Below are 23,429 nucleotides of genomic sequence, written 5' to 3'. Positions count from 1 at the left end.
AAATCAGAGACCTTTGGAGGTTAAGAAAAAAAAAAGATCTGAATGAGAAACATAAAATAACATTATAAAAGCAAGTATTAGAGCTGGGAGGTGGTGGCACTCACCTTTAATCCCAACACTCAAGAGGCAGAGGCAGACGAATCTCTGTGAGTTCATATATACAAGAATGTCTACCATCATGCTCAGCCTTCCAGAAATGTTGGGAGTTACACACCAAATCCGCAGTATCTGATGTGGAGACTATATTTAGTCCTTGAGATGAGATGCTCTGGTTCTGACTTTTTGGTAGGGTAGAGGAAAGATGGAAAGTGTTGGATAGTACAAAGAAAGAAAATGTTAGCAGCACCAGACATTTTTACATGTTTGAGCCAGGTTTAGAGGTATGCGGAAGCTGAGGCTGAGGCAGGAGGATGATTTGAGTCTAGGAGTCTCAGCCTGAGCAACATAATAAGAGACCCTCTAACTCTTGCCGCAAATTGTGCACTAGAGGAGCTGCTTAATTCAAACATCCACCTCCCTGACCCATTTCAAACAGAGCGAGCCACGTAATTCTGTGTTCTGGAGAAGCTGTGTGAGTCCTCCTTCTTAACTAGGTAATAGTACCTTTCGCAACAGAATCAAGCGATGATGCAAGTCAGGCCCAATCTTCACACCACTGAGCTTTCTAAATCCCGACTCTCCCTATAAGCTTCCACCAGCATGAGAAGGGGAAGGAAGCTCTGGAGCTCCAGGTTGGAGCTCTGGTCTAACATTTCTCATCTTCTTGCTAGGGGAAAGTCTTGCTAAAGTTTTGATTTTATCGGTAAGTGAAGAAGCTGATAAAGAGGCTTTGTAATGACTCCTTTAATAAAATGGAGTAAGTCTGTGAGTATATTCAACCTAGAACTACTAAAAGGTATAATTAATTTACTTCAAACTACTTGATTTGGAAAAAGAGGGAGGGGAAACACTCCTCAATAGTTTCCTTACCCCCAAACTCCTGATGGACTAGGACATCGTCGGAATCTTTTTTTTTTTTTTTTTTTTTTTGTTTTTTTCGAGACAGGGCTTCTCTGTGGCTTTGGAGCCTGTCTTGGAACTCGCTCTGTAGACCAGGCTGGCCTGGAACTTCAGAGATCCGCCTGCCTCCGCCTCCCGAGTGCTGGGATTCTGTTCCCTCCCATGACCTAATCTGAGTGGATAAACCGACTGTCCCCTCCTCCTTAGCCATGGATTCCCTTTAAAATCACTCTAAATGTTGAGACAGCCAAAGACTAGGAGAAAGGCAGGGGTGTAGGTATAAGTCATTTCTTCTTGGTTCAGTCACCAAACCATCACTAATTCAGAATTACTTCGCAGGGTTAGAAAGCCCTAGGACATGATTCTTTATAACGTTTCAAATGATAGCAGGGCACCGTCCCAGAGGGACCTTCTATATAAATATTACTAAGAGGCTGATTCTGACAAAATAAATGATCTAAGCAAAACACAAAGTTTTCAACTAAATCCACATGAGTTAAAAGTTGAACAAGCAGCAGCCAGACCATTTTGAACATAAGAAGACTAAATACACGTGTTTTTCTTTTTATTTTAATTCAAACGTTCAGGGGGAACTTTTTTTGTTTGTTTTGTTTGTTGTTTGTTTTGTTTTTTGTTTGTTTTGTTTTGTTTTTTTGCTTGATGTTCATTATTTAACCTTTCCTGTAGCGGAAAACAAAATACTTGACAAATGGGAGACTAGATCTAGTAAATGGACTCTTGAAGATCAGGGTCCCAGCCACTAACTAATCCAGCTACAGTTCCATCTTCGATCACTTTCACAAAGCCACTTTGACAGGACTCAACGCCTCACTTTATAGCTGGGTATAAAGACACTCTGATTCACCCTCAAGTGGGACCAATAAGGGTTCTTGTAAACAAAAATTTCTGAGAAGCTGGGAAAGGTGACTACAGGGACAGCTGCTCTTGCTTCCAGGAAACCACGTCGAGGCACTTTACTTCACAGGCCACACAGCTATGCCTGTGTTTGCAACTTCTGTGACAGATTATCTCTGCCGATGCCAAAACTGCTTATAATACTGCCTTTCCTACAGATTCACACACAAATGCCCAGAGGCAGATTACACCACCAAAGCACTCTCTCCTTACCACCAGGAAAAAGTAAGCAGACCCTCCCTCCCTTCTTTCCCTCCCTTCTTCCCCTCCCTCCCTCCCTCCTTCCTTCCTTCTCCCTCCGTCTCCCTCCCCCTCCTCTCCTTCCTGTCTATCCCTTTTTTTTCTTGAGATAGGGTCTCACATATAGCCCAGGCTGGCCCTGGACTCAGCTCCCAACCTTCCTGCCCCCATCAGTCAACGGCTTTGGTTACAGGGTTATGTATGCCACAATTCTCTGCTTTCAACTTTGAACTCAGCACCTTTCCCTCAAGGGTCAGGAATTCTTCTCAGCTTCCCCAAACCAAAATGTGCTATAATGCAAACTGTTCTCTGGACCATAAAAAGCTTTTTGAGATGGGGGTCATGTAGTCCAGGCTAGCCTGGAACTTGTCATATAGTCAGGGTTGGTCTTGAACTTCTTGAATAATCGTGTCTCTACCTCAGGCGTGTGGGAATTACAGCCATGACCACCATGCCTATTTTTTACGTAGTGCAGGGGATTGAGCCCAGGGTCTGTGCCAGGCAAACACTTTACTATGTCTCCAGCCCTAGCTTTACAATTTTCCTAAATCCAGGTACCGAGGAGCACACAAGTAATCCCAGTACAGAGGAAACTGAGGCAGGAAGGTGGCAGCAAATTTCAGGACAGTCTGGGTTACCACAGTGGAATACCAGGTCAGCAAGAACTGCAGAGCAAGCCCCTGCTCAAAAAAGCATTGAAACAAACAGGCTAACATAAACATCATACTAACTGGACCCAAAAGGGCTCTCTCTAACAAATGGTCTCGGTAATTCCAGGAAAAAGATGACAGACTTTAAGGACTGTCCGCAAGGATACAGAAAACCTACAAAAGTCACACACAAGCAGAGTTGTTACTTAGGAATTCCTGAAAGGGGAAAACTGTGCATCGCTTTCTGTAAAACCGGATCCTGGATCTGGAATTCCCCCAAACTACCTGGGGACCTGCAGGCCAAGCTCACCTTCCCCACATCTTCCCAAGTAATGGTTTCCCCCTCAACACACACACCCACGACAGGTCTGAGTTCTCTAAGTTAGAATGGTCACTTCGGCAAACAGAACTACTTTACAACACCGTTTCTGACTTCAAGCCTGGGAAAGTGTTCCCAAAATGAACTTGTGGTCAAGGCAGAAGTGCCAGTGACCAGATTCTGTTCCTTCTTTGTTTGTTCCCAAGGGTTTGTAAAGTTTTTTCCTCTCTCCTTTCTTCCTTTCTTTCTTTTTCTGAGACAGGGCCTGGATTACATAGCTAAGAATGACTCAGAACTCAAGGTCCTCCGGCCTCGACTTCCCGAGTACTGGAATTACAGGCATGTCCAGTTTGCATATGTAATCCTTTTGAGGTTCTGATAGGTAAAGATAAGCACCTTATCAACATGTGAGTGAACCAAATCTATTAAGATGTTTGCAACTCAGAAAGAATATTTTTAGAGTAGGAAAAAAAAATGGTATTAAGAGTCAGGTTACTAGCCTAATACATTAAAAAGTGTAAGAGGGTTAGGGGGCAAGCTGGAGAAATAGCTCAGTGGTTAAGATTCACTCTTACAGAGGACCCAGGTTCAATTCCCACCACCCTTATGGTGGTTTACAACCATCTGTAACTCCAGTTCCAGATCTGATGCCATCTTCTGACTTCCGTAGGTATCAGGCACGCACATGGTACATGTACATACATACATACAGGTAAAATGTTCATACAAATAAAATTAAAAATTAAAAGTTAAAAAAAATGACAGGAAAATGAATGTGTAATTTGAAAGAAATGTAATGAAGAGTGACAAAAATAAGACTATGGCATTAATAAACTGAGAAACCATTCCCTTAACTCCTAAGTAACTGTACATTTAAGGTAGAAAAGGCTAATGTGTGCCATTATTGACATACAACTAATAAAGGTATCATTATAATTTCTTAGCTAAATAATTAGTTTTCCATTGCTGAGTTTGTTTAGTTTTTTTTTTTTTTTTTTTTCTTAATTTGTGTTTGTGTGACTGCATGCCACACATGTACAGGTGTCCACAGAGGCCATGAGAGAGGGTAACTGAACTCCGATCCCTGTCAGCAGTAAATACTCTTAACCACTGAGCCTTCCTTCCCTCTAGCTCCCCACGGCTCACCTCTTAATGGGGAGATGGGTCGGTGGGTAATGCTTGCCACACAAGCTGTAGGACCTGAGTTCAAAGCCCTAGAGCTCACACAAAGCTGACACAGTAATGTATGTGCTCATCTATAATCCCAGGGTGTCGCCATGCTGACACACACAGGTGGTAGAAGAAGCAGGAGAATCCCTGGAACCTTCCAGGCACACTAGTCTTATGTTCACTAGTATAGACCCAGTCTCAAAAGGTGGAGGGTGAGAAGTGACACCAGAGGGTGCGCTCTGGCCTCTCACAGGTATACACACCACAGGAACACTCTCACATACTTGCACCACATGAACAACACATACACACGATGCACTTGTACATGAAGGCCTTCTTAAATCTCCAGCTAAAACATGCTTCTAAGAGTGTGAAAAATAGCTGAGCAGTGGTGGCACACACCTTTAATCCCAGCACTCGGGAGGCAGGTCAGGAGGATCTCTGTGAGTTCGAGGCCAGCCTGGTCTACAGAGTGAGTTCTGGGACAGGCTTCAAAAGCTACACAGAGAAACCTGTCTAAAAAAAAAACAGGAAAAAAAAAGTATTAAGAGTAAGCAGAGTATGATGATACCACTGTACACCCACAATCTCAGAGCTCAAGAGGTCCTGGCAGCAGGATCCTGAGTTTGAGGCCAGTCTGGACTACATAATGAGTGTAAAACACCCAACTACTAGAAAGCAGGTATTTAATAAATATTTATTTATCTACTCTTACAGGGGAAAAAAAAAAGAACAATGAAATACCGATGGATAACATTGTATAATTTACTAATTCCTAATGTTTATTTTAAAGAAAAAGGACATGTTTACTGGAAAGAGATAAAATCCAACTCTTGTAGACACAGTGTCAACTATAGGATAAGTATGTAAACAAACAGATCTGCCAGAGCTGTGTGACGATGAAGCAAGGTTAAAGAGGCACACAGATATTTGATATTTCCTGATATTAAAAATAACTCACAGGAAAGGGCTGCTGTTGAGATAGTATGCGTCCCAACCCCTAACTTCTAATTGTGTATGACCTTATCTGTGCATGACAACATAGAAATTGCTCATTAGTCCAATTAATTTATCATTTATTCATGTATTATTTAATCACATTATTAAAATTCAACAATGCTGGCAGATGGTACACATGATCAGCCGTCTGCTGGGCCAGGTCTGCCCATTTACTGCAGATACCCTACAAAGCTACCGGGCAGCCTATTAAGCCCAGTCCCATGTTTAACATGGACAGAAACAACCAACCAAAAATAGTTTTGAGTCTTCATCAGGAATGAAGTTATATACATTAATGAAAAAGAAATTATTCTTTTTAACAGATAATTACTTTTTATGTGCATTGTTGTTTTGTCAGAATTTATGTCTGTGTAAGGGTGCCAGATCTCCTGGAACTGGATTTACATACAGACAGTTGTGAGCTGCCATGTGGAAACTGAATCTGGGTTCTCTAGAAGGACAGCTGGTGCTCTTAAACCGCTGAGCCATCTCTCCAAATTATTCTTAAATCTATTTAGTTTACTTTTAATGCGTTTTCTGGAAGAGCAAAGTGTAAATGCAAACTTCTGGGTAGTTCTGAAGAAACCACACACATTTCTAACCCTACTTGCGATTCAGTCTGCCACCTCTCCCTCTCAAGTCCCACTGACAAGCCCTTTCTACGGCTATAAAAACAAAACCCACCGGCTCCTAAAAGCCACGTCTGAGCCTGTCTACTTAAAAAAAAAAACCACGCTGGCTCATGTGCCACCCACATCTGTCAGGCTGCCTGTTTCTATTGTACTAAAGACGGAACCTAACATCTCAAGTACACAAGGCAAGTACTACATCCCTGAGCTGCACCCCAGCCCAAGGTGATCCTCATTACCCCATTAGACGCTGATTGAAATACGCTTAATATCCATCCATTTGAAAAGTAACCGGGGGCCTTATTAGATTACTTAGGAAAATCCAACTGCCAGTATTTTTTTTAAGTGCCTATAGAAACAAACCAAAAGATCACAAGAAAAATATGGAATGTCTCCAGGTAAAGTTTTCTTCTCAGAATCAAGAACTCTGATTGTCATTACTTTGCAGATCATTCTATGGTTGGGTGACATCAATGGCCTAAGCTGTACAAACTTCTATATGAAATCAAGCTCCCTAAACAAAAGCAGGAGCTGAAAACTCACCATCCGTACACCCAGAGGCACAGAGATGTATGTCACCTGTTAACCATTTCAGGGCTGTGATGTCTGAAACACTTTGGGCAGAGGTTTTACTACAGACCTGAGTGGTGAGCCACGCCTATAACCCTAGCATCCCAGCACTCCACAGGTAGGGAGGTGCTTTGACAGGAAGGGGGCAAGTTTGAGGCCAGCCTGTGCTATAAAGAGTTCTAGGCTATCTTGGACTAAAAATCCTGTCTCAAACAAACAAACAAACAAACAAACAAAACAACTGCCCCAAATGCTAGAACATTCTAGAGTGACTCATACATCCTACTTCCGATGAAATTACACGTAAGACACAAAAGCAGTGGGCAAATGGTAGCACGCGTGGCTTACTCTCCTGCATCCAGGAGAAGTCCTCTCCTCGCTCCTTCACCTCCATACTCATCTCTTCACCATCCTTCCTACTCTGGGGCTTCCCAGTGCCTCCCTGCCCTCTTCCCTTCTCTCTAGTTACTACTCACTCCCGCCTGTGCTCAGAAAGGCGCCGTTTTCGGAGGAAGGTGGTAGGGAAAAGAGAAGGGATAGACATTAGGAAAGAGGAAGTAAAGAAATCCCTTGCTCACTGACCAGCCACCCCACCCTTCCCTCCTTATGACTCGTGGTGCTCTAACAACATCCCCCACGGCAAACTCAGCCCTGCCCCCTAATTTCCTCATTCTTCATCAGTCACTCCACCACTAGGCCTACAGGGTCACCAGCGATTCCTGAGATAATGGGTGTTCAATCCCACCCTGGTCAACGCTCCAGCCCCAGTCACAGCTTACACCTCATAGGATCACACAGAAAGGTCAGCAACGTTCACCCGCGCCAGGCGGTGGTAGAGCACACCTTTGATCCCAGCACTAGCGAGGCAGAGGCAGGCGGATCTCTGTGAGTTCGAGGCCAGTCTGGTCTACAAAGGGAATTCCAGGACAGCCAGGGCTAGTCAGACAAACCCTGTCTCAAACAGCCAAATAAACATTTAAAAAAAAAAAAATAAGTTCACCTGGAGCAGAGGGTAACTCTTAGTTTGAGAACGGGATTAAAAACTCTATTGCCAATACCATTCTTCCGGAAAAACAATGAGTTACAATTGTTGTTAATAGTTGTTAATAGTCTCAAAGACTATATAACTCTAATCAGAATTTGGGACAACCTACCATTTAAATATTTCCTGATAAATGACAAATAGGTTATTATAGACTTGCAAATATTCAGATTTATGAAATATCTATGTTTTAAAAAATGTAACCATTGGGATTCCTCTGGATGAACCAAATAGATTTAATTTTCCAGAAATCTGGTTGCTTAAATATCCAGAATCCAATGCTAGTGACACTCTAACCCAGAGCCCTAGAGAAGACCCGGATTCCCTTCCCTGAGGCCCAAGACACTGTTTAACACTTTCCTGATGACTCTCAGAGAAAACCCTGAACATGCTAGGCAAATAAGCACTAGACTGCTAAACTACATGCCCAGCCAGGATCCTGCATTTTGAATTAATTATTCCAAGGCACGGGTCTACATTTTCAGCAAACAGACATTCCTTCAGGGTTTCCACTTGAATCTCCTTAGCTCTCAGTCTCTCGTTTGCCTCATTTCATTTTGCAGGGTCCTCCTCACGGAAGGCTTGCATTTTGCTTTCTCTGACTAGTCAACTGTTCACAACAGGAAAAAGCTCTTAGGCCTGAGTCTGGCTCTATGGCTGAAAGCTTTGGCTTTCTCAAGGTCCATCAAGTGCTCCCTGTTCATAGCTTAAACAAAAACTCTCTGCGGAACATGAACTTCAAAAGCAGAAGTCGCCCGCCCGCCCTTCACCAGGCTGTCCTTGACAGCTTGCAGCCCATGCAGTACCACCCTTGGCTTCCTGTAGTCTCCAGAAAGAACCCTGACCAGAGCTATTACTGGCTGACCATCTACATTGGCCCCTCCAAACTGCTTTCCCTCCAGCCAACAGCAGACCAGACAAACAGGTCCCACAAGTGAAGAACCCACATCAGAGATAGTGGTAAAGCCTCAGGCCTGAAATCCAACAGGGAACAAATCCCAAGTGTCAAGCCACCTCCCATTGCAAGAAAAAGTTATCGCAGCTAAGGACAGCAGTGTATCTGAAGAAACAAACCAAACTCACCACACACATGTTCACACATACTCATGCATAAGTAACATGCAATAGCATGGTAAAAATACCAATAAAGGTGTTTCATGGGTAGAATATCACACATACGAAAACAAATTCTTCAAATAGTTGGATGCCAAGTCTGTCGAAAAATTTACACTAAGGAAGAGGTTTTTGCCTACAATTAGGAGTAGACATAGAAACAAATTGGCATCAGCTGTGAGAGAAAAAATAGGCCTGAGAATTAAGGACCCTTTTACTGGTAAAAAGAGAAAAGGTAAAGATGATAAAGATGATGATTAAAAAAACAAAACAAAAAAACCCTTACACTCTGAGAGTATCTGAAAATTAAAAAATTAACATAACTCAAAAACTATCTGCTTTACTTGGTGTTCCAATTTGCTTGACAATTTTATCTACTTGACTCACCCACTACTTCCCACCCCCTCCTTCAGAGTCCTACTCTGTGCTCAGTATGTTTCTACAAGTCATATTTTAAGACTTGAGTTCTCAACGACCCTGTTTGCAACCTGAGGGTATTCTAAAGACTTCAAAATACAAAAGAAACCCTGCAAATGCAATGCAAAGGCTACCTGTGCAACCACAGACAGAGAAAGAAGATGGGGTTTACTTCCTCTGCCCCCACTCATTGCCTATGCCAATCCACACCTAAAGAGCCCACTAGGCTCCTTGCTTGCCCGTATAGAGAATAAAAAGAGAGAACCAGAGCCCTTCAGGACACTTAAAACTGAATGCCACTTTCTTCAGCGTGTACCCTCTCCACTGTTAAGGTGTCTATGCTCCAGTAAACAACTTCCTGTTCACTCACACCCATTCAAGCAACAGTAATTACATTGAATAGGCCATACGAAAACCAGGTCCGCACGAATGAAAGGGACATGAAAATGGGGGGGGGGAGGCTTCTTGGGAAGAAGAAAGGGGTCAGTGGGACTCGAGACAGATAAGGGAAAGTAACAGGAGTGAATTTTATACATAGTATGTATAAAATTGTCAAAGATTAGCAAATACTTCAAAAAAAAAAAAAAAAACTAAACACAGAGCATCAGATGCATCAATAAGCGATCAATGTGCCATCAGTAAGACTGAGATACAACGTTCAGGGACAGCACTGGGTAACAGGGAGTTCAGAGGAGGAAGAAAATACTTACTGCCACCACTCCATCAAGCCAGGACTGATAAGCTGAGCCACTGAAGATGAGTAAAATCCAAGAGAGATGGAATAGACTGTTCACATGCAAAAGGAGGAAGACAACTGTTTCCTGAATTTCCCTGTAATTGCCTGAGGTCAGCAAGTAAACTAATGCTTGAAGAGTGGCAAGAAGGGTAGCTGTAGGGTATTCCAACAATGGCACCTTATGTAAATCATGGATTTCCTAATTCCAAAAACCTCTCTGAATTAACCAATTGTCTGCCAAAGGTTCTACGTTGGTGCATGGGAGTCCTGGGACTGTCTAGGCCATCCATGTAGTAGCTACACTGCTTCTATTTAAAGTCTTTGGACTGGCTACCCATAAGCTTGCCATGCAAATACCCAGTCCAACTGTACGACAAAAAAAGTCTGAACACAGAACTGCTTCCATCTACACTTTCCCAATCAGTTCCCCAATAAGTGATTTTCCTCTGCAGTCTGTATCACAGAGTTGTTGAAGACTAATTACAACGATGCACACAAAAGTGCAGGTCTAGCTGACACCTACGTATTACCTGGAAGGCTGCTGTCTAGGATCAAGTTGCAGCTGGCCATCTGGAGCATCATAGGGCTCTTCTACTTCATACAGATTTGCATCAATGTCCTCCACACTGCTGGAATTCTGCCATCCCAACTCTGGAGTTTTCCCACCAGCCATAACAAAGGGTAAATTTTCATACTCTGGGATCTCCTCGTAATGGCGTACATTTTCATACTCTGGGACACAGCCAATTGTACTAGACTTGTAAGACACCTGGCAGGAAGAGTCCCTGGAGAGTAGCTGGTCGTCCAAAGACTCAGCTCTCTGACCATTATTAGCTGCACTGCTCTGGCCCCAGGATTTCACCTTTTCAGACTCCAGGCTGCAGTTTTCTGCAGAATATGCCTTGATGGGTTTACTCCTCTTTTCTTCGGCTTTCACTAAACCCTGCCAATCACTTTCAATCCCTTTCGGCTCTCTGCTGAGCAGATGTCCAGTTGTGACATCCGCATGCTGACAACTTTTCGACCTAAATTTCTGAAAGTCACTCTTTATGAAACCAATGGACAGTTTCACATTAATCAACTTTTTAAAAGAAGTTTTCTTTGGAGGTTCTTTGCAAGGTTTATTACACCTGTCCATATCCACAGCAGGTAATGATTTTGCTCTTGGCTTAGTGAGGGAAATAGATGGCTCATTATTTAAGGATAAAGTGACACGCTTCAAGGATTCTGGGCTCCCTGAAAAAGGTAAAATAGGATGAGGTAATTTCCACACTGGCTTTTCTGAAGTTGAGTTAGGTATATCAAAAGATGTTGATGATATACCACGGTTTAAGGGACCCAAATGCTGAAGGTGGTTTCTCTCTAAGCCTTTCTCTGAATTTGTTGCTTTGCTTGAAGAACAAGAATTTTTTTCTACAAGTTCCTCAGAAGCAGCCTTCTTAAGCACACCTGCAGCAGGCAAGCTGTGTCTTTGAGGTTTTTTGGGAACAATTTTAGAGGAAGGTTCCTTTTGCATTTGAGGAACAGACAATTCCATGTTACAGGTAGTTGGCGAGTGTTCAGTGCAGGATAATTTGACTTGCTTAGGCAAGCTCTCAGACTGAGTACTGCATTGTATAAAACCAGTTCCTTTGTCCACAGCAGGTAACATCCCAGAGCCATCTTCTGCTGCCCTGTCAGGACTCAAAATAGAGTCTGCATCTAAAATAGGTGCTGCTTTCTCAGAGGAAGACGTTTCATGACACTCAGCTTTCTGTGAGTTGACTGAATCTTGTCTGTCACTCTTGGAATCACTAGTCACTGTCCTTTTATTTGCTGGCTTCACTTTGTCCTCTTGTCCCTGGTTACACGAAACCTTCTCATGAAGAACACTGACTTGATTGTTTTTCGAACTATCTTCGAGGAGACAAGAAGAGCCACTGTTTGAATTCTCTGGCTCTTCAGCACTTTTGCTAGGAGTATCTACACACTTCTGGCGAAGCAGACGAGCAGCATGTGTCCTTCTGGGCTTGGGAGTTGGAAACTTTGAGGTACAGGGTAATAAGTGAATTTCTAAAGGGCCAAGATCTGTGACCTCTGTCTTCTTATTAGTTCCGTCTGAAGACAAGTTCCTGTCATCTAGTTCACGTGAATGAAAGTGACTGTTGCTCTTAGAGTTGCCAGCGTGACAAATCTCAAGATTTTGAGATTCATCCCTAGGGAGCTGAGGGTGACAGCTATGATGAGCAGGAACTTTTTCAAAGCTGGATCGGGAAGGGGACACATCTGCAAACTCAATTCTCATCTGTCTGCTACAACTATAGTCGCCATTCATTGCTGTCTTGTTTGGAGATCTGTGCTTCCTGGGGGAACCACAAGGTGACTGCTGTCGCGTTAAAACCTCTTTGAGCTTCTCTTCTAAGATGCTTGCCTTTAAAATAACTCCACTTTGGCTCCTGCCCTTTTCACCACGGGAATCCCACCTATTCCCCCTCTCTGCAGTTGAAGAGGACTCACCGTTTTTATTATTCTCTACATTGTCTTTCATTCCCAGAGGCTTTAAAATAAGTTGCTTTGCACATAGACTTTCTCTATTCCCAGGCTCTTGAGTACACCCAGAACTGCAGGAACATGTTGGTAAAATATAATCACTATGTGGACCCCCGACATCTTTGCAATTAAACTTGTCCGTGCTTTCAGGCAATTCTGGCTCCTGTTCCTCTAGGTTCAAAGGGAGCTTCTTCGAGGATGGCTGCTTGAGGTCTTGAACAACTGAGTTTGTCAGGGCTTTTGGTTTTGGTGCAATTGTCGGCTTGGTTTTCTTTGTTAACTGTGGAACACTAGCATTCACGATGTCCGGTTTAGGTGCAATGGGAGGGGGCAGCGGCTTGTTATTTGTCCCTTTTAACTTTGGCTTGGGAGCCAATGGTGGCTTCTTAAGCTCTAGAAAGGAAAGTATAATAATTAAACACAAGAGGATATAAGAACATATAACGTTTTCCTGTTTTTATTTGTTTTCTGTAACCAGGTCTTGCCATGCAGCCTTCTCTGGCTTGGTATCTACAACACAGCTTGGGCTGGTCTACAGCCATGCTCAATGCCTTTCTAACGCTGAGATTACAGCAGCACACACAGTTCAGTGATACAGACAAGATCTGTGTAATGACCCGTTATAAAAAAATGTCTACCTGACAGAACCCCCAAAACACTCTGAAAAATTAACCAGACATTTTCTACCCCCCTCCAAAAAAAAAAAACCTGAAAGTGAATTCTTTGGTATTAATTGAGGTTCATAATGAGGCTGGTATTTCTCTGTCCAAGGACCAACTGGAAATCCCATGGTATTTCTTCCTAGAGCTTCGTCATATGCCCACGCCTGGCTCCAGATCAAACAATTGGAGAGTATCTGAACATACAACCTGTACATTTGTATTCTTTTCATTTCCCATGGATGACTATGTCATTTACCCTTCACCAGTAAGATCTACGCGTTTGCGTGTTGTTTCTCTGAGCAAGGGCTCTCATTATGTAAGCCAGGTGGGTCTCAGACTCACATCCTTCTGCTGCAGTGTCCTGGGTGCTGGGATCACGGCTGCACCAGAAAGCCCAGCATTAAAGGATGACCACAAGTTTTGGTACGGCGACTCTTCCTCACCGTTACATGTCAAGTACTTCATCAACTCCTATTATACAATGCTGCATTTGTGCAGGCCTGCTCTTGGCCTACATGAACTTGACAACAGCACAGAGGACGACCACAATAAGCGAGCTCAAGAAGATGATTCTGTGGCTAAGAGTGCTTTTAATTCAATCATGAGAGGCAGGGTTTGGTTCCAGCGCCCACATCAATACATTCACAACAACCTGTAACTCCAGCTCGAAGGGATGTGACACCCTCCTCTGGCCTCTACCCGCGCCGACACTCAAATATGACCACATAATCAAACAGAAACACATATAAACAGAACAAAACGAATCATTTTTTTAAAGACCCTAAGGAATCTAAAAATTATACAAAGACATTATATTTCTTTTAAGTTCCTTTAGCATCTTCTACTTGTCAATCATGTTCCCCCGAGGGGCCTAGACTTCAAACACGTTTAATCTTATACTTCTTAAAGTAGCTTCTTCAACAAGACCTAATACTTAATTTTTTAAAAGCTTATTTATAAAACAGTGTATGCTGCGCAGGACTGTCGACAATTGTTTCATTTTCTTGCACACAGAGAAGCTTTCATATTTCGTTTGCATTTTCTTTTCAACAAAGGAAATTAGTCATAATGCCCAGAAAAATATTACATGGAGCTGAGTAAAAGGGAAAAAAAAAAAAAAAAAAAAAAAAAAAGAAGAACACTCTATTTTCCCCTTCCTAAGCAAAAAGGGATTTCTAAAACTCCAGTATTATATGCACAGCCAAGATTATATAACAAATACCTTATCAAACTCACTTCTAGGCATAAGGTTATCATAAAAAAAGGCAATGAGTTTTCAAAATAGTATAGGTTTCCAAAGCAGGCAATTTTCAGTTAGCTGTTCAATACACACATTGTTAGCCTGAGGTTTGGTCATTGTGGCTTTTGACAATGCTGAAACAGTTTATTAAATTAAATTCCCCATCCATCAAGTCAAACCTTAAGGGAAGTCGGGACTGCCCGAGGACATGTCCCAGGCTCCCTTCTCATTGAATAAAAACTGACAGTCTGTCACGATGACTTCATTTCTGTCACGCTTAAAACGTTCTAGCTCTGGGATTGTTTTTTAAAAAATTAAATATATGAGTTTTTACAAGACAAAATGAGTTCTGGAGAGCAGCACTACAATGTTCTTAACATTTCTCAACTGCACACTTAAAAATAGTTAAGACAGCTGGGCGTAGTAGTGCTTGCCTACCCCCCTCCCCAGTGCTAGCTACTTAGGAGGTTACTGGGAGTTTGAGGCTAGCCTGAGCTATATAATAAGATCCTGTCACAAAAAAACAAGAGGTTAAGATGGTCTATCTTACCACAATGGAAAAAAAAAAAAAATTCAGGCCAGCCAGATGGCTCACCGGATAAAGGTACTTGCCACACAATGCTGGAGACCTGAATTCAATTCCCAGAACACATGGAAAGGTGGAGGAAAACTGTCTCCACAAATCAGTTCTCTAATCTTCACATGCACACTTTACACACCCCCACATACCAATCAACACACACACACACACACACACACACAATAACAGTAATACATTTCCAGAGATTTATGTTTCTAAAAAGTGACATTTTAGCCAAGCAGTTGTGGTGCATGCCTTTATTCCCTGAATTCAAAGCCAGCCTGGTCTATAGAGAAAGTTCCAGGATGGCCAGAGCTACAGAGAAATACTGTCTCAAAAAGCCCTAATTAATTAATTAATTAATTAATTAATTAATTAATTAATTGAAAATAAATAAGGGAGGGAGGAGGGAGGGAGGAAGAAGAGAGGTAATAGGCAGGAAGAAACAGGAAGGAAGAACTCTCATCTCATTAATCTTTTACTTTGTGATCTTTTTTTTACTTCTGAGTTTAGTCAGAAGGTTCAAGGTCATTTAATGGAGCCATTTTGCCTTTCACTGCGAACACTGTGTTGCCACTTATTTTGTTGCTATTGTCTTGCCCTGCATCCCCAAGCTGACTTCAAACTCTTGGTTCAGACTCCCTAAAGCTTTCATTGCTCTCTAGTACCGATTTTAGCCCTCCCTTCCGCCCTATTGCTTCACCCTCCCTAAATCAGAATCTCTAGTTCCAACTCCAGTCCTTCCTTCAAGTCTGCTTCTAGGAGGCAAATTCCTCTTCTCGCTTAATGTCACAGAAAGCCAGTTTAAGTGCATGTGAGTCAAGGCTGACCCTCAGGAAACAGCACCGAGTTATAGTCTAAAGCCTGAAATGCGAGCATACTCACTAACTAATTGTGAACCCGGGTTTACTATTGTTACCTGTGCAGTCAAGTGGAAGAAGTCAATGATGTAACTCAGAGTCCAGCTTATTCACAGTCTTATTCACTGTGTCCCCAGTGCCGACAAGGGACCTGAGAATACACAGCTGCCACATATAGGCCATTTAATATGTCTTCGGTGACAGAAAATTTATTTTTAAAGCCAACATCGAATTTAACATCAAATAGTGTTCTGAAGGCTAGCGATGGCTCAATGGTTAATAGTGGTTAATAAAATATGTCATATACTGTTTGAGCTCAGTGCCCATGTGACTAGGGTCGAGATGGGGGATGGAGAGTGGGGGGGGGTGTCCTACAGCTGACTGCAAGTCCAGTTCTAGGGGAATCCAACAAGTCTTTTGAACTCTGCTGGTACCTGTGTCCCCACACCCACAACCCTCTGCCCACCACACACACACACACACACACACACACACACACACACACACATACACACACACTTTTAAAATAAATCTTTTATAGAACGATGTTTTGAAAAGGGAGCAGGATGAACTTCAATAGGCTTAGTGTGTAATTCCTTCATGACTAATAGGAACAAGTGGTTGCCAAGTCACTGGTACAGCAATATACAATAATCTTTCCTTAGTGTTATTTATTTTCAGTTTTTGAAGATAGGCTTTGGAATGTAGCCCCGGATAACCCTCAACTGCAGTCTTCCGGGTTCACCCTCTCCAGTACTGGGATTATACAGGTGTAACACCATGTTAGTTTCATTTGTATTTCATTGCTGGGGGTCGGGGGGAAGGTGTGCCTTCCATTGCACACATGTGTTAGACGACAACTTGAAAGACTCGATGCTCCCATTTCATTATGTGGGTCCCAGGGATCAAACTCAGGCTTGACAGCAAGAGCCTAATGCACTGAGCCACCTCAGTGGCCCTCATTATTTTTAATGGCTCTACTCTGAAAGGAACATGGCTAAAAACAACACTAACAGGAAGGACATTATATTATGATCTAACCCAATGTCAGACCTTGAAATCAGTACGCAATGTTTGGAAATGAATCCTGCACCTCTGGATCTTGACACTGTGTATTAACAATCAATCAGACCCAAATGCTGCTTTGGAGCAATGCAGCAAATCTTTTATTTACACAGCTGTTTGGCTGCAGTGAAATCTAAGGTAGAAAAGTAAAGCACCAGTACTATTTTACTGTTATAAACAGACTCGTCATCTGTCGCACACAGGTGGCCTTGGCTCACGCATGCACACTTACTCTCTTGGCCATTCCACAAACTCCAAAGCAAAAAAGCACAGGCATTAAATTAATGAAGTAGGGAGATGCATAGACATCCATCCAATGATAGATGATAGATAGACAATACTTATAATAATCATATGCTACTTAGAATACTTCCAAAATCTCTATGAGCTCACTCTTCAACAGCTGCAGAAAAAACACAGCAAGTCCATCTTCAGGGTACCTATCACTCCAACGTTGTGCAACAGCCCCTAATCTTAAATTAGGTCAACCTCCCAAATCCACTGGAATAGACTAAAACACTACCTACTCCATGAGTAACTCTCTCCAAAGTTTGAATAAATTTCACTGTTCTGACCTACATGGCTTGTGAGGACAATGTATATGTAATTTTATCAGAAAGAGATGGAAAGAATATCCTCAGTCTTCTTCAACATCCCCTACACATAAGAAAAACTTATTTAATAAATCTCATCAGATGGTTGAGCAAAAAAGTAGTTAATGTTTCTCAGCAAGTCATGCTTAAAAAAAAAAAATCAAGTAACTCAGCTAGACACAGGAAGTGTCTCTTTTAAATACCACAAAAATGCTGTGGATTTCCTTAATTGTAAAGTTGATAAGTATAAAAATAGCTTGCCTTATCCCAGTGTAATTCGAACAGAACGTGCATAAACTTCCAGACTGGGTCCTAGAAATTTTAATTAACTTTTAAGTTTTATTTTAATTTAAATCAATTATATTAATTCAGTAATTTTAATAACTTGGATGAAGGTGAGGAATGGGAAGCTAGGCTGAAAACAATCGACTGTGTAAAAAAATGGAACACCTCTCTAATTTAGAAAAAAGGAGAAACGTTTGTAAATGACTCTAATAGTGCACGATGATCACGTGAATGAATACACATTAACATCAAAGAGAGAAGATCTACATTCTCTACCCTCCCTTTCAGCCCCTTGCTTTCTTGTGGCTTGTTTTATGTAATTTGATGATTTCTAGCAGTATGACTCTTCCACGGCTTTAGAAATACAAATCAGAGAACCATTTCGTGTGCTCTTTGACAGTTTCAAGTTGCAGGAATTTTAAACAAACGCCAAAGAAAGCAGAAAATTTAATCTGATACTTACGTGCTTATTCTAGACGTAACTGAACTGAAGCTTTAAACTATTTTACTATAAAATTTCTCATCGAAGTTTCTTCAAATGTGGATAAAGATTTAAAAGAAAAAATATTCCATACCTTATTAAATTCTGGTTTTAAAAATTAGCTATGTTCTTGGAAAGGTACCATAACGTCACTTGGGCACTTAAATTTGGAAAATAAAGATTGTCCCTTAAGGATGTTTCTTATACAATGACCAGAAGTGCGTACATTGACACAAAGGTAAGCAGAGGCTTTCTGTCATTTGGGAGAGTGGAAGGGAGGCAGGAAAAAAGAAAGAACATCAGGCTTTGTTTACACTGTTGAGGTGTGACTGGGGAGGGGGAGTTAAGAAAAGGTGAAGATACGAAGGGGGGGGTTATTTGTTTGGGGGTAGCTGGTTGGGGATCCTGGTTTTTTGTCTTTCTTTCTTTCTTTTTTTTTTTTTTTTTTTGCCATCTAGTAGTGCAATTTACTACTCAGGTAACAGGACTAAAAACACCAGGGTATGGCCAGCTCTGTTTAAACCTCCTTACTAGTGCGAAGAGTCTCGATCAATAACGACTAGGTTTTAAAGCAAGCCAGGCTAGGAGCTGACTTAGTTCAACTCTGGAAAAGTGTCCTAGTTTAGAATAACTGGCTCCTCCGCAACCGACTCGGCGCTCCCCACACCGCGCACAGGCGACGTCGCCAGAGCACGGGAGCCAGCGCCGCGTCGCCTCCGCTGCACCCGGGCTCCGGACCCCCGCGGCAGGCGAGCGGCCTGCGCCAGCCCCGCACCGGCCACCCGGGCTCCGGACCCCCGCGGGAGCCCGAGCCGGCCGGCGCCCGCAGCAACTTCCCAGCGCGGCGCGAGCGCAGCGCCTCACTCACCCGCGGCAGAAGTCATGACTGCCCCGCGCGGCTCACGCCCTCAGTCCATGGCTCCCGCTCAGTCCACGCTCCCCAGAGTCTGCAGGGGAAGCGCGCACATTCCGTCCCGCACCCGAGCAGAGCCGCCCGAGCGAGCGCCTCACAAAGGACCGATGCCGGCGGCCGCGACCCAGCGGCGTCCCCGGGCGCCCGCGGCCAGCGACAGGGGGGGACGAGCACGAGCGCCACTCCGCCGCGCCGCGCGACGATCGCCAGGCGCGCGCCCGAGCGGAGCTGCTCGGCGGACGCGCGCCCCTCCTCAAGCCCGGAGAAAAATCCGCGCTCCGGGCGCCCCCTGGTAGTCCGGGGCTGTAAAAGGCAGACAAAAGCCATAGCTCTCTCCAATAGGAGCTCGGCAACGCCCGCCCGCTCCCGCCCCTCCAGCCCACACGCTCACCCTCTGCTCCAATAAGCACATCGGAAGGGGGCGTGCGCCGCAGAGCATGCCGGGAGCTGTAGTTTTCAGTGCACCTCCCCCCCCACCCCCGAGGGTGGGCAGGAGCAGAAGCCTGGGTGCCGCCTGCCCTCCTTCCTTCATTTCCCATCGTGCTGAGGCGGGTGGTATGGCGGAGAAGGATGACACCGGAGTTTGACGAAGAGGTGGTGTTTGAGGTGAGGACGAAATGGCGGGGAGTGTGGACCGTCTTTTGTCCAAAAAGGACCAGAGGAAAAGCGAGGAGGCACAGCGATTCAGAGGGGAGGGATCGGGTGACGCGCGCCCAGACGCGGGCCTGGGTCACCGGTCCCTCGCCGTTGCGGGGCCTGCGGGCTGCAGCCGCCTGACAGGTGTAGCCCGCCGGGTCCTGTCGTGGCTGGCCTCTGCCCCAGGCTCAACCAGAATCCCCAGACCTGGCACAGTTGTCCGGCCCTGGGGGGTGGGGTGGGGGAGCCCTGCTCGATCCTTACCCGATGGCTGCGCCGCCCCGGGCTGCGCCCCGCTGGGGCGGGGCCGAAACGTGCGGGTACTCACTGTACTACTTAACCTGCTCCCTTTTAGCCCTGGTTCTTGCGGGTCTGTACCCGGGAGTGCCCCCGGGTACCATCACTCTGATCACCAGCAAGGCGTGGCCTCTGGAATGCAGGCAGCAGGTGCCAGCTTTCTGTCTGCGTTTATGATCTGTTAAGTGTGAGACCTGTGGCCCACGGTGAGGGCTCTGGCATCTCAGCACCTGGGTCCCATTCTTTTGTCCTTGCTGTTGCGCTAGGTGTAGCCAGTTCCGAGTGGAAGCTCTCTGGGCTGGGTGTGAATGCTTTTGTGTAGGACTATTTTAGGATGTCTCTGCCATCTTGAAAAAAAAAAAAATAAAGTCTAGTGTTTTTAAATGCCATTTTTTTTCCCAATCAGGCAGGTGAAAACCCACACCTTGGAATGTGAGTGCATGTACTGGATATATGTGCACTACACTCCCTGTGCCAACTAGATTTTAGGGAATTAAGACAAGAAAAAGAAAAGAAATTCCCCGTGCTGTGCAGTGGGAGAGTGGGGTATGGTACAGAACGTGAAATGTTGATATATGTACTGTCAGTGGAAGGTTCATTTGGAAACCGTTGCCTGGCCTCAGCATTTAAAAAGAAAAAAAAAAAAAAAAAACAAAAACAAAACAAAAACTGCACCCAGCAAATGACACCCTACATAAATCTTCAACTATGAATCAAATTAGAAAGATGGGTGGCAGAAAATGGACTACAGGAAATGCACATCACATACACTTTTGTGTATGCCAAGGATTGAGGTGGGGTGACAGTATTTAATGCTCAGTTTTAGGGACAGGGGCGGGGTGTAGATAGGGTAGTGGCTATGCTATCTAAGTGGGATGCATGACTATTTTGCTATGACGAAGGGTCTAGGTATGAGGAATTCTCTCAATAGAGAGAACAAAAGGAAATAGTGACTTGGGCTGTCATTTTTAATATAAAATTGAAAGAATGGTTACAGAGTACAGAGTGAAATGTGGGGAGATAAAAGGAAGACGAAAACCGGTGAATGAAAAAAAATTTTTTTTTTGATTTCTGGACATAATAACGTTTTTTTGTTTTTTGGTTTTTTTTTTTGTTGTTGTTTTTGTTTTGTTTTTTTTGTGGCGTTTTATTGGGCTGAGCATGAGTTCTGTGGGTATAGTGCTTTCCTCCAATGCAGGTCTCTTGGTTCAATACCCAGCACCACATAGACCCCGATAGGGTGGTGTACACGTGCCTGTAATTCCAGCTCTCAAAAGGTGGCTGTAGGAGCTTTGTAGGAACTTCAAAGTTGGCAGCTTCTGGGTGAGTTGGAGACTAGCCTGGGATATGAGAGACCCTGGCTTTAAACAAAACATGTTATAAAGCAAAAAAGAAAGTTCTCTGAAGTTTTCTTTCTATTCAAATATATTACTATGTATGATCTTTTAAAATCATTTTTAACATGTTACACACCACAGAGTTGGGGCTGGAGAGATGGCTCAGATGTTAAGAGCACTATCTGCTCTTTCAGAGGTCCTGAGTTCAATTCCCAGCAACCACATGGTGGCTCACAACCATCTGTAATGAGATCTGGTGCCCTCTTCTGGCGTGGAGGTGTACATGCACACAGAACACTGCACATAATAAATAAGTCTTAAAACAAGCAAACAAAGGAAAACCACAGTTTTGAATATATTTTTAGTTACATTTAAATTTGTCATTAATCTTGACCCCCCCCCCACTTTTTTGTGGGCGAATGGTTTTATAATCCAATCTGGTCTTGAACTTCCCATTCTCTCATTTCAGCCTCCTGAGTGCCTGGGATTATAGGTGTATCCCATCATGCCCCACAATGATAGCATTATGTTGCTTAGATTTACATTTATAGGTTTGTCAGCCATTTAAAAATGTATTTATTTATTTACAATTTAGGTGATAAGGATTGAACCCAAGGTTTGTCCATGCTTAGTAAGCATGCTGCAACCCTCAGCCTAGCTTCTGAGAAGTTGATTTACTTGAATTCTCTTTTATTTTCTTGTATTCAGCAACACATTTCTTTTATGTTTTAATATTTTATGTGTATGGGCATTTTCTCTATGCACCAGACCAGAAGAAGGTGTAATCGAGATTCCCCACAAGAGTTACCAACAGTATTTATCTTACCACAGATAATGTCAAACATCATTCTGTAGCAATTGTCAAAACTCCTGTCAGCAGTGTGTAAGCGGTCTCACTGGGCCACATCCTTACCAGCATTCTTTCAGTCTCTATATCAGTCTCGTTTATGGGCAGTGGTACTTCTGTGGTTTTCAGTTCTGTATTTCTGTATGGAACTTAAGATGCTTAATGGTATCTTTAATGCCCGTGTGAGTTTTCCATTGGTTCTCTTCTTGAATAAAGAAATTATATACATATATGTATATAATTTCATATATATTTATACACAAACATATATGTGAATACATATACACATACATACATACATACATACATACATACATACATACATGCTACAAGTCCTTAATAGTATATCTATGTCACATCCCTTAGGCTGTATGTGGCTCCTGCCGTTTTTTAAAATAAAATTCTGTTACATTTCTGTGTGTGTATATGTGCACACATGGAAGTCAGAAGACAGCTTGCAAGAATTGATTCTCTGCTTCCACCATGTAGGCCCTCGATTTCAAACTCAGGCCCTCAGACTTGGCAGTAGCTACCTTTGCCCACCGAGCCATCTCACTGGCAGCCTCTGCATTCAAACTGGTTTCTTTCGAAGATCAGAACCTCCTAAATTCATTAAGCTCCACTTAATCTCTTTTTTTATTTTATTTTATGGTTAATGCTCCAAGCAAATACTGCACACTCTAAAAATCACAAAGATGTTTTCTCTAAAAAGTTTTATTCGACCCTTTGCAATTGATGTGCTATTTTGTTTCCCCATATGGATATCTTGTTGGCCTGGCATCATCCCTTCCCCCATTAAAATGTGTTGTTTTTGCTATAAATCAAAGTGCTATTCTATTTTACTGAGTCTGTGTATCCCTGGCTGGCCTGGAACTCACTATGTAGACCAGTCTGGTTCAGACCCACAGAGCTGGTTGGTGTCTTTGCCTCCTTGAATGCTCGGGTTGAAGGCATATGGCATCTCCCTACCCTTTTTAAAAGACTTACTATGCAAGACAGGCTTTACTGAAAAACTTGTGATCCTCCTGCCTCTGCCCCCTAAGTGGATTACAGTCATGTGCGATGCTACCACTCGGCAAGTTTTTCCTTCTCCCCTCCCCTCCCCGTTTGTGTTATACGGTTCTCCTCATTATGCCTTTGGCTGTTCTTGACTCACTGTCCCGTACGACTTCTAAAATGATGAGCTTGTCAATTTCAGTTTAACAAAACCAGGGAAATTTTGTTTAGGTTACATTAAAGCTATAGATTAGTTTTGGGAAATCTGGCATCTTTATAATATCGAATCTTCTAATCCAAAACACTTAT

At 43.2% G+C, this 23,429-nt stretch overlaps 2 protein-coding genes across 5 annotated transcripts in view; one reads left to right on the top strand and one right to left on the bottom strand.

Annotated features, from left to right (window-relative positions):
* Fgd6 (FYVE, RhoGEF and PH domain containing 6) overlaps positions 1-19,095 on the bottom strand; it is a 108,886-nt gene extending 89,791 nt beyond the window's left edge. Inside the window, exons 1-2 of the mRNA XM_051206307.1 lie at positions 18,963-19,095; positions 10,330-12,721 (exon numbers count right to left, since the gene is read on the bottom strand). Of these exons, the coding sequence (XP_051062264.1) occupies positions 10,330-12,721; positions 18,963-18,978 (2,408 nt within the window). The 5' untranslated portion in view covers positions 18,979-19,095. The remainder of the gene's footprint in view (positions 1-10,329; positions 12,722-18,962) is intronic.
* A 360-nt stretch (positions 19,096-19,455) lies between these two features.
* The window catches only part of Vezt (vezatin, adherens junctions transmembrane protein), a 53,013-nt gene continuing 49,039 nt past the window's right edge, over positions 19,456-23,429 (top strand). For all 4 annotated transcript variants that reach the window (XM_051206377.1, XM_051206376.1, XM_051206380.1 and 1 more), the window contains exon 1: positions 19,456-19,613. In XM_051206377.1, the coding sequence (XP_051062334.1) occupies positions 19,578-19,613 (36 nt within the window). In that variant the 5' untranslated portion in view covers positions 19,456-19,577. The remainder of the gene's footprint in view (positions 19,614-23,429) is intronic.

This window comes from Phodopus roborovskii, unplaced genomic scaffold (genome assembly GCF_943737965.1).
Source record: "Phodopus roborovskii unplaced genomic scaffold, PHOROB, whole genome shotgun sequence".
NCBI lineage: Eukaryota > Metazoa > Chordata > Mammalia > Rodentia > Cricetidae > Phodopus > Phodopus roborovskii.
The sequence above is the reverse complement of the archived record's forward strand: the minus strand, read 5'-3'. Positions and strand labels throughout refer to the sequence as shown.